Source organism: Puntigrus tetrazona, unplaced genomic scaffold, assembly GCF_018831695.1.
Source record: "Puntigrus tetrazona isolate hp1 unplaced genomic scaffold, ASM1883169v1 S000000175, whole genome shotgun sequence".
NCBI classification, from domain to species: Eukaryota; Metazoa; Chordata; class Actinopteri; order Cypriniformes; family Cyprinidae; genus Puntigrus; species Puntigrus tetrazona.
Genome location: NW_025047846.1, coordinates 270,423 through 282,500, shown reverse-complemented (window position 1 = coordinate 282,500; position 12,078 = coordinate 270,423). Strand labels below are relative to the sequence as shown.

The 12,078-nt window shown below is 36.2% G+C and overlaps 1 protein-coding gene across 1 annotated transcript in view; it reads right to left on the bottom strand.

Annotated features, from left to right (window-relative positions):
* The window catches only part of fancb (FA complementation group B), a 13,205-nt gene extending 1,173 nt beyond the window's left edge, over positions 1 to 12,032 (bottom strand). Inside the window, exons 1-10 of the mRNA XM_043230560.1 lie at positions 11,935 to 12,032; positions 11,270 to 11,334; positions 10,268 to 11,176; positions 6,693 to 6,842; positions 6,292 to 6,384; positions 5,070 to 5,198; positions 4,822 to 5,000; positions 2,380 to 2,765; positions 1,134 to 1,362; positions 1 to 341 (exon numbers count right to left, since the gene is read on the bottom strand). The exon at positions 1 to 341 is cut by the window's left edge and continues 20 nt beyond it. Coding sequence (XP_043086495.1) covers positions 1 to 341; positions 1,134 to 1,362; positions 2,380 to 2,765; positions 4,822 to 5,000; positions 5,070 to 5,198; positions 6,292 to 6,384; positions 6,693 to 6,842; positions 10,268 to 11,176; positions 11,270 to 11,299 — 2,446 coding nt within the window. The 5' untranslated portion in view covers positions 11,300 to 11,334; positions 11,935 to 12,032. The remainder of the gene's footprint in view (positions 342 to 1,133; positions 1,363 to 2,379; positions 2,766 to 4,821; positions 5,001 to 5,069; positions 5,199 to 6,291; positions 6,385 to 6,692; positions 6,843 to 10,267; positions 11,177 to 11,269; positions 11,335 to 11,934) is intronic.
* Between the last annotated feature and the right edge of the window lie 46 nt (positions 12,033 to 12,078).

Here is a 12,078-nt window from a genome sequence, read left to right as displayed (position 1 = left end):
TCAGAGCAGCTTCGTCGGCGTCCAGCTGCGTGTCAATCATGCGCTCGATCAGTCTGCTGTAACGCGTCTCCTCCAGCAGGGGGCGGAGCCTCTGGTTGCACCGCCCTCGCTCTTTAAGCCACACCTCCCTGAGTGTCTGTGACTCCGCCTCTTCTCTAATTGCTCCCTCGTCAGAGCGCAGCGCCGAAGACGCCTCTTGAGTCACGGTCTGGATCTCCGTCTGAAGAGTACGAGCCAGAGCTCCAGAGCAGATCCTCGGCATCGCCAGCGGCTGCAGGTCATGTGACACTGGCAGGAAGTCACACAGCGAGTGCAGGAAGTGCAGCAAACTCAGCTCATCTCTGCAGCAGAACACAGCCGATCACATTCATCCAACAGCAACCGTTTCTAAAAGACTTATGGGTTCTCAAGTTCACGTCATTTCAGGACAAATCTTTCAACTTTTAGTTGAAATGAATGAAGTCCATTTTGTTATTATGTATTCTTTTTAAAAAATATGCTATTTTTTCCTCTATACCAGTTAAGCGACCACAGGAAAAAAAGGCATATTATATAATCAAGTACCAATTTTTTTCAGTTTAAATGCTTTCTGTATTCCTTATTTTTTATGAATATCTTCTTTTTCAAATATATTAAAAGGGCCTTTTATCACATAGGAAAACCATTTTTTTAATTCACAAATTCTATACATTTTTTATAAATTGCATTTTGTTCTGGATTGCATTTCAATAGTTGCATTTAAAACTTTTTTTTACATAAATTAGAACTTAAAATTTCTACATACACACACACATTATTTATAAATATATATTTATATTAAATGTAGAATTATATTTTGAGTTTTTTTAAATTAAATAAATAATTTATAAATTATATATATATATATATATATATATATATATATATATATATATATATATATATATATAGTTAAAAAATTATATTCTATAAATTCAATATTTAACAAATTTATTTATTTATTTAAAAAAATGTATTAATTATTTTAAGTAGACAAACCTGTTCATATGAAGGAACGTCTTAATACTTTTGTCCACATAGTGTTAAGACGTTTCAGTGAACATGGTGTGTGAGCAGAAAGTGACATAAAACACACAGACAGTCCATGTTTTCACCTGCAGTAGACGCTCAAGACGCCCTGAAACGGTGATTTCTTCTCCCAGCGGAAGAGCCGGACGCCCGACGGGTCTGCGGTGAAGCACGGGTCGATCTCCAGCCGCTCGAACCTCAGCGACTCCCGCAGCCAGCCCTGAACATCCACCAGCGTGTGATCCAGACACTCCACACGGAAACACCGGACGTCCAGCAGCGCCTGCAGGCTCAGAAGATCCTCTCTGGCCTCGTCTGGACGCAAAAACATCAGAGGACACCACTGAGACCGCAAACTACCGAGGAAACCGGAACCGATAACAACACCGATACTTAAACCGATAGTCACTACATTCAACCGTTTATTTTTATTTTTAAAAACAATAATCAAACTGAAATGTTTGCATACAACTCGCCTGCACATCGATTAGTGATTCAGTCAAACATAAATAAACATACCTGTATAATTAAAAGTAAGCAAGCTCCTAGTGTAAGGTACTGCTTCTATGGCTAACTAGGCTACACAACCGCATTACTTTCCTGATATGAAACTATGATACAATAAACTTTTATTTTCTCTTTATTTTTAACATCTAATGACAGCATATGCATACTAAAAACAGCCCGAACACAAATTTAAACGGATAAGTTGGTAAGACTTTACGAAAATTAGTTAGCATTAGTTCACGTGAACACATGAACAGCATTTATTTTTAATTAAAATTTTATTAAAATAATTTTTTATTCAAATTTTCATAAAATAAAATATATAAAATTTATAAATATATATATATAAATATTTATATATATATATATATAAAATATATATATATATATATATATATAAAAATTTATATATATATATATATATAAAATATATATATATATATATATATATATATATATATATATATATATATATATATATATATATATAAATATATAAAATATATATAAATATATATATATATATATATATATAAAATTCTAAGTTAATATAAATTTCAGCATTTACTAATGCAAGATTAAAATCACTGTAAACATGAACAAACAAAAAACTATTTTTATTAACAAAGAGAAAATAAGGCGTAAATTTAGTGTTCGTTCATGTACATCAACACAATGCATTGTGAATTAAATATTAACAAAAAACACCTTATTTTAAAGCATTATTGCATCTTTGATAACTGATTGTGTTTAATTAATCAGCCAGAAGTGATTATCGGCCGATATATCGGTGCACTCTTACCCCTCTTGAGGCTGCTTTCTTACCCGTGTTGAGTCTGTGCTCCTGTAACAGCCGTGGATGTAACTTCCCCGTGGAAATATCGTTCAGATCCAGCGAGATTCGCCCGCAGTGTTGAGAAACCCGAGCGCAATCCCCCGCAGGAGACCCGGGCGATCGTTTGGAGCTGTAGTGGAGCATGATGGGACATTTGACGCAGCCCGAGGTTAATAAAGGAGCCACGTCAGTCACGGCCACGAGCGCCAGATCAGATCGGTCACTGACAGCAGAGGAATCGGTGCGTCTGATCTTCACCGGCGACGGGCCGAGAGCGTCAGGATACGGCAGGACCACCGTCTTGGTGTTCAGAACCGGAGTCACTCCGCTTTGATGAGAATCCAACACAATCGAAGCGCTAATGTTCATTACAGACCTACAGGACAGTCACAAAAGACAAAAAATAGAACTTTTTAAACCGTATTAAAGCTCATTGTTGCAATAAAATCAAAAAAGTAAAAAAATAAAAATTCAGCTTGTTGAAGATTTTCTCATTTTCATTTAGTTTGAATTCATGCAATAAAATAGCTACAAGTTAATAACTTAATAAAATGACAACGCACACAATTAAAATAAAAGACAGAAAATCTAAATGTTTTTAAATTAGCAAAGCTGTAATGGAATATTAATTCAATTCTAAAATAACACAGACGTGAAAAAAGAAACATTATACAAAAAATTTTTTTTTAAAATATTAATTTGGGTAACCAACTAAAATGTACCTGTGTGTATTTTCCTACACACACACACACACACACACACACACACACACAGAGACACACACACACACTTTTGTTTTCATTTAGTAGATAATTGTTTAATAAAAGATTTGAAACACAGTAAAAATAATAGTATAAAATAAGACATGCTTTCACATTTCTCAATAAATAATCTAATTAATAATAATAAAAATTTTATATGTATATATATATATATATATATATATATATAGTGCATAGTCATAAACAGCTAAATTTAAACAGATATACTAAAACATTTTAAAATATGAAAAATCCCACACAGTGAATATTTCTGAGCGATCCTGCAAACGATTAAAGCAGATTCATTTCAACCAGTTCTTAGAAATGGACATTTTGAACCGATTCACGAAAATGAATCAAGCATATCTACTCGAATTCAGTTTCTTAAAACGAAGTATAAGCAACAGGTTATATTATTACGTCATCTCGAGTCTTGCGAGTATGAGAGCAACGAGACGGAGATGATTTAGTCCAGCAGAGCTCCATGATGAGCTGGTCTCCTTCAGGTCAGACGAGGAACAAACGCAGCTGTATTTCTAAAAACAGACCGGTTTTTCACGGCGCTCTGGTTTCTATGGTTACCGTCTCTATTACCCAGAGCAGCCTGAGTGTGAATATATCTGATAACCGTAGAGTAATGAGATTCAGCTTCAAGATTTGCTCCCATCCTCTATTATCATGAAGTCTGTAGAGCTCAAACAAACACATCAATGTCCTGAGAGCTGCACAGATCACACTTCTCAAACGAAACTTCATCTTTACACTTCAACAGCAAAAAAAGGGCAAGAAACTTAATTTAGGTTAATCAGATATTTTGAGGAATGAATCAGTGAAGTCTTCTGTGTCCTTATCGCATGGTACTTTATATAAAATGTTTTTTAAAACATTTCTGTAAGTACATATTGATTTATGACTATTTATTGTTATACTTTTACTTTAGTCTTTATTTTATTTGTATAGCTCTTACCATTTTATTGTATTTTCCTTTTTTTAAAAATTATATATAGTTATATGAAGTTATATATACAGTAAATATATATCTAAATCTATAAATATATAAAAAAATATATATATATATATATATATATATATATATATATATATATATATATATATATATATATATATATATATATATATATATATATATATATACACATATATATATTTTTATATTTATTAATTATAATTTATATTGATTTATAGAATTTTATAGATATATAGAATTTTTTTATATTTATTGTATTTCAAATAAAAACGAAATCATGATGTTTCTGTTTATAATACTAAAACGTCTTACCTTACAGTCACGTTTAGCTGATTAGAATAGAAAATTTACTTTACATTCTGCGAATATATAATCAAGCAATCAACTGAGATTTGTGTTAAGCACTTTTTATTTTTATTTAGTTTCCACTTGACGTAACAAAATAACTACAACTGAAACGGAAAAAGAAAGTGCTTTCAAACACAATATATCTGAATAAACGAAATCATTTTTAAATTTAAATGTAAACAAAGACTAATAAAAACATTTTAAAAAAGCCTATAAAAAATAAAATAATATAAAAATAAAAACGAATTCAAACTATTGATAAAACTGTAGCAGCACTTCAATATTTCTCCAAGTTTGTTGCTTCAGTGATTATTTGAGAAGTAAATGTCACGTACGTGTTATCTGTTGATGTCAGACCCACGCCGACGATCAAACTCTGTCCGATGACTCTTTGCCAAATTCTCTGCACCTTCAGGGGAGCTTCAGCACAATCAGTCTGCATCCCATCATCCTCTTCATCTCCAGCACCACCATCATCATCATCATCATCGTCCCACAGAGAAACGAGCCCCTCCTGCCACATTCACAGACACGTTGAAAGCGTTTAAAGAGCGCTCACTCATTGAGCCTCAAGCACTTTTACCTGCTGTGGAGAGGAGAAGACGCGTTCTCTGCCTGACACCAGATCAGTTAAAGCCACTAATGCCTGCTGTAGGAGTCTGTCTTTGACCTCCACGTCTCTCTGAAGGTCTTCAAGGACGCTCAGGCCGCTCTAAACACATAAACCAAAAACAGACAAGCGTGCGTGATATACATGAGAGCTCTTAGAAAAAGGTACAATGGAGGAAAAATCAGAGTCCTTATTTAAAAGATGTGGGCCACACACTAAAAAATGGCTGTGATTTTAATAGAAAAAAACACTGAAAATGCTACAGTAAAAACCTTATTTTAAATTAATAAATTAACGTAAAATTAGTGTAAATTAGAGTAAAATGACATTCCCAGAATTCCCTGCAATGTATTTCAAGTTGTCAACGTTGATGTTTTTTTCATTGAAAAACACTTTTTCTCATCGGTTTTAATATGTTTATTAAGGTGTTATTAAATGAATGTTTATTGCATATTTCAGTTTAATGTGTTTGTGTGAATGACACTGAGCACTTTCTACATATGTTCATATTTAAAAGCTGCTCGTGATGGGCTTTGGTTCATCACGTCATTTTCTCATTATCACCTGCTTTTGGTGGCTATCAGCGTATTTCCAAACAGATTTAAGTAATTTAAACGGTATATTAACATCATATCACTTTATGGTATTTAACTGTAAAATTAAGTTAAAAACGTAAAACCTAAAGTGTTTTTAACCATATTTTTACGACAGATTTTTTACCATTTTTTACCGAAAATTTTACAGAATTGTTTTTACAGCGCACGACAACTGCCAGCTAATAGCTGAAATGCATTTTTTATATAATAATAAACAATTTTTAATGACACTTTTGCACTCCAAAGCCACAGAAAATAAAACACAAGCATTATAAAATGCATTTAAACAAGCTAAATATGTAAATTAAGACCGTGACTGTTTTCCATTTGTTGAAGCCGATCAAATGCAGATTTAAAAACTGTTGATGCGTCAGGTTTGATGCTTCTTGCATTGTCAAAACTGGACACAGCAAATACGCAAAAGCACCGTATGACTTCAGAAGACTTGAAATATCACGCATAGGAAACACTCTTACTCTTAAATGCATTACTGAAACGGGCACTGCAGCTCCTGGTAAATCCCATAATCTCTCTATTTTCCAAGCAAGGAAAGTGATTATAAGTCTGCGGAGAGACGAGCGGGATCTTCTGTTAATTACCTGCAGTCTGGACTCTAAGGCTTGAGCCGTAAGAAGGTGATTCTCCTGCGCCGCGTCTGAAGAGTCGGGCTCCAGACCGTCTGATCGGCCGCGCTACAGAGGACCGAGAGCGTTAACACACAGCTAACTCAATCAGACGCATTAGAAACAGATCAGTGCTTCTCGAGAGCTGTGGTGCACATCTGTCCGTACAGCAGAGAGAAACCGCCTTCAATGCAGACAAACAAATGCATAAAAATACACTTAAGTTATTGTTTTTATCTGCGTCCTTTTACGGGCAACTATTTTATGTCAAATAAAACGTGCAACGATGAAAGTGAGTGTGCAATAGTGTATAGACGCCGCTTGCTCCCGGAGCAAAAGCATCCGAGAAGCACTGAGAGATGAAGATGTTGACGCACAGAGTAAGTGACGGCACACAGATCAGTGAGTAGAAAGCTGCCGAGCGTCTCTGCTGATGAGCTCTCAAACACTAAGAGCATCTGATCCGTCCCGCATCCCACGAAGTCATCCACGAGCAGCAGACGCACTCCTGTCCAGCTCCCCGCCACCTGAAACACAGAAGAAACGCTTTCAGCTATACACATATAACACCGCCGAGGTCAGAGGTTACGCCCCTCATTTTCAGAATCGGCCAATGGTCAATGATTGACCAAAAACTTGGTAAATCATTAAGCTTTTAATTCTTTTAATAGTGACCTGAATGAGATATTTCACAGGAAAGATGTTTACATATTGCCCAAGATGGAAAAAAAAAAAAAAAAAAAAAGTTCAAAAGTTTTCACCCCCTTGATTCTCAATACGGTGTTCCTCCCTGAATTACCTACAGTTTTTTTTTGTTTTTGTTTTAGTTTTTTGGTTTAGTGACAGTTGCTGAGTCTCTTATTTGTCCTGAAGAGCATGCTGTTATTTAGAAACATCCCTTTTTTTAGTATCTTGTGTGTGTTTGAACCCGTTCCAACAATAATAGTGTGATTTTGAGATCAATCTTTTCTCACTGAGGGAGTTATATGCAACTACTACAGAAGGTTCAAACACTCACTGATGCTCAAGAAAGGAAAAATATATATAAAGAGTCGGGCGTGAAAACTTTTGATCAGAATGGAGCGTGTACATTTTTTAGTTTGTTTTGCCTAAAAAGCACATTTCTTCATTTAGTACCAAGGTTAGGGAAGATACTTGCTTCCCAGAGGAGACAAAATAAGTTAACCTCGCCCTGATCTTTCATTTAAAGCATGGTTTTTCCGTCTCAAGCATCAGTGAAACACATATTAAATTAGGCTTTGCTTGTAATTTAACTACTTTTCATGCGGCGGTTTGATCCAGGTTGAAAGTGTAAAAGAAAAACTACATTACAAATAGTTTTTTAATGTCCATCTTGAAGAAAATAAATAAATAAAAGCCTTTTATTAAAAGAGTCAACTGAAGAAAAAAGGTTCTAGAAGAGCTGAAAGGATCAAAATCTGTTAAAACAAAGGAGGATCCTCACCTGTTAACAAAAACGTCAAATAAGACATAAATATCACAGTGAAGTTAACAGGCTTTCTGTCGTATTCTGACTATATACACTTAAAAACAAGCTTATTATGCACTTTTAAACAAAAGTACTGTATCTTCAACAGACCTAAATTTTACTCCAGTGACTGAAAACACTCGTCTTACAGGACTTTGCTTCAATAAACACGCAGCCATGCATCATAACGGATAATAAATAATCTGACATTTTCCGCTGCTTTGATATTTTTTTGGTGCGAACGGTAACCTTTAAATGCAAGTCCCGCAAACAGCTTTTAGTATCGTCCATCAGTAAAGGAGTGAGCTTTTTTTAAGTGAAGTGAGTGGAAAAAAAAAAAACTTACTGATACAGTAAACATCCGTGTCTCCTTTCTGTTTATCGCTTATTAAACACGTCAAAACCTCTTAAAGAAGCGTCCCAGCAAACTGAAGATGCAGTCGAGGTCAACAAATGGGTTTTATGACGCTTTAGAGACCAGGGGCCCGGGACCCAACAGAGCCTCAGCACGCTGCCAAAGGGGATGGTTTAAAACGAAATAAAACGAGCAAAAAAATCAGGTAAAAGATATAATAAGCTGGTGTTGTGTCCACACAATTATTTATGTCTTCAATTTTACAACACAATGTTTTGTAAAACCTAAAAAATATCAGAGGGAATAAAAAAGATTTATTAAAAAATAAAAAATAATAAAAAAACGTCTTAATTATATGAATTTTCTTCAATTTGTCCAGTTTGGGAGGAGATTTTTTTTTTTTTTTACATTTTAACATTTTAAATGTTACAGGAAGTGTATCCTATAATTAATTTAAAATAATCACAAACAATTAAAACGATTTTTTATTTAAAAGGCAAGACACTAAGTACTTAAATGTGTATTTCGACTAGTTTGAACGAACTGAATTTTTTGTAGAGTCTTGCCTTAATTATTTTAAATATATCGCTAATCCTAATTTCTGTCAATAGCATCCTAATATCTGTCAAATAATTGAAAATGAGCAGCTTTGTCATTATAGCCTTACAGCAGAAATGCACCGTCTCAAACGATGGGGAGTCAAAAAGGTTGAGAACCGCAACAAACACCAGCCTAGAAATCATCTCCATTTAAAAGACAGTTATAATCCCTGCTTTATGATGATAACAGATCAACCTTCAATTAGAGGCTAACGCACAAGCTCGTGAAACATGAGACGCAATGAAAGATGATTAGGATGAAAGCATACACCAAATGCATCATCTGCCAAAAGCCTTCAGGAACACATCCAGATCACGAAATCTTTAAGCACAATATCTTATTTTTAGCACACCGCGACATTACGAGCATGAAAATTCAAGATTAAGAGGAGTTCATTTATTCATCAGATCTGTAGAAATGCGAATGGGTGCCGTCAGAATGAGGTTCTGATGAGAAACCCACAGAAATCCAGTCCGTCAGTTAACATCTGGAGAAGAAAAAAAAAAAAAAAAAAAATGAAACTAATCCAGCGTTCAGATGTTTTTAGTTAAATCTGAGTTTGCAGTAACTCCTCCTCTGATGCAAAGTGTTCTGGTCCGTAATCTGTACAGATCAAGCATTAACAAAACAGCTCCAAGCAAATGTGAGACTGGTTTTTAATGCAAGACACAACAGGATATGGGTTTTGAGGAAGCGTTATTATGGATCATGGACTTATAATGTAATATGTATATATCTCTCTCTACTACAGAAGGTTTAAACACTCACTGATGCTCAAGAAGGAAAAAAATATATATATATATATATATAATAATATTAAATGAAAGTATATAAAGAGCCGGGCGTGAAAACTTTTGATCAGAATGGAAGCGTGTACATTTTTTAGTTTGTTTTGCCTAAAAAGCACATTTCTTCATTTAGTACCAAGGTTAGGGAAGATACTTGCTTCCCAGAGGAGACAAAATAAGTTAAACACATCCTGATCTTTCATTTAAAGCATGGTTTTTCCGTCTCAAGCATCAGTGAAACACATATTAAATTAGGCTTTGCTTGTAATTTAACTACTTTTCATGCGGCGGTTTGATCCAGGTTGAAAGTGTAAAAAGAAAAACTACATAACAAATAGTTTTTTAATGTTCATCTTGAAGAAAATAAAAGCCTTCATGAAAAATCTTTTCACGCGAGTCAACTGAAGACCAAAGGTTCTAGAAGAGCTGAAAGGATCAAAATCCATTGAAACAAAGGAGGATCCTCACCTGTTAACAAAAACGTAAAATAAGACATAAATATCACAGTAAGGTTAACAGGCTTTCTGTCCATACTGTCGTATGTGATAATTATTGAATTATTATTTTGGCCTGAAGCAGTGGTGTTCTGTCTTCTGCAGATGTTCACCGATCTTATTGTGACGCTTTTATCAGACTCTCATTCTGACGGCACCCATTCGCATCCATTCCCGAGACGCATTTCTCCAAACCTTTCAGCAAACTCTTCAGCTAAACACGCACCTGGAAAGTGTCTTTCCGCACAGCGCAGACGTTTCCGTCGGCGAAGGTTACGACAGCGAGACAGTCGTTTCTCAGAGTGCGCATCGCCCGAACACTCAGCGGACGCTCGTAAGGAAGAGCGCACACGTCCCGGGGAAGTCCGTTCTCGAGGCCGACCAGCTGCTTGGTGCTCGTGGCCGCCAGGACGGCCGATCTCAAACCGCCGTCGACTTCTTCGGCCCACAGAACCGTCATGCACCGGATCACCGGGCTGTAGGCATCGGGCACAAGGCACGCCGAACTCACGCTTCTTCCGTCCTCTACGAAATACAGCACGTTTCTCGCTGTTCGCTCATCCCCGGGATCACTCTGGGCTCCTCGGAGCACTAGTTTTCTTTGACGGAGAGGGAGTTCGCCGATAAAGTTGACCGTCATGGGAACCTCTTTCACTCCGCCGGTTTGCGAGGACGCATAAAAAACAGAGCTTTCGTGACTCCAAATCACCGTGGGGCCGAGCGATATCGAAATATTATCTCTCATCTCGTACGGCAACGCAAACTCGGCATGGAGCTTGGCCTCTGAGGAGGCGCCTACGGAGTAAAGCGCGTATTTAAAAGCAGACGTCCTCTTCTTGCACAGTCTCAGCAAAACACAAGGCACTTTTTGCCGCTGCTGAACGTCCAGAGCGGAGCAACAGTGAACGACGTCTGCTGCTGAAGAGTCCTTGTGAATCGGAGACGAGGCTCGGTCTCTAACGGAGAAGCTCTGCGAGTCTCGGTCGAAGGACAGACTGTGGAAAGAAACCTGCGAGCCCCTGCGGTGATCTCGGGCTTTCGAGACGAAACTCTCGCTCTGGAAAACAAGCACTTGTCCTTTAAACGCCAGCATTTTGACGCTTGGCTCCGCCGCCATCGCCTTGAACTTACGTTTCTGAAAATGAAAAGAAACCTGAATCTTTAAGGAAATCAGGGAACACGTTTACAGATTTATTTCGCACGCAACGCCAGTTACTGATGAACTCACAAAGCGGAGTCCGTTTGGCGTCAGGTTCATTAGGTTCGGCGTCCAAACTTGAAAATCTTGGTTCACTGTTAAAAAAAAAAAAAAAAAAAAAAAGCAACCAAAAAGGTTTTTAAATTAAGCAAATAAAAGACATTATAAATAAAACATAAATAAACGATAAGAATTAAGCGTCAGAGCAGCTGATTACAACTTCAATAAAAAATATTAAAGTTCTCCAAATAGAGCTTTTATATTTTAGAAAACTTTTACATTTGATGCATCATTCTTCTATGTCTCATGTAGTCTGATATAGTGAGGATATGTAGGGTCAGTTTATTAAGAGAGACATAAAGATGAGTTTTCTGCAGATGCTGATACTTATATGACGAAATTCTGATGCTTAAATGCAAATCAATTAGATTTTTATAAGAGTAAAGCAGCTACTAATGTCTTAGTAAGATGAAATTAAATGAGCCAAAGTGATCCAGACATTCAAACGCACTATTAAGCAGAAGTTAGAAATGGTTTTCAAACACTTTCAGACGCCGGTTTATGATTTTTAGCAGGCTAAAGTTACCTCAGTCACACAAACTCGATACCAATAACACACCATTAAGTTGGGAATGAGATAACCTTACTGAGCGAGAAGAAATTTACATCTTGTAACAAAAGCTTTCATACTTTACCTCCCCATGACTTTTTTCTGTTGTTTACACTGTTATCTGTTTCTGACGCTGCGTCTCTTCCTCAAAGAGCGCGCGCATTTGACGCACATCACGTCCGCCTTCTTCCGGGTTGTCTTAAAGAAACAGTCCTGCAATTCAATCAGT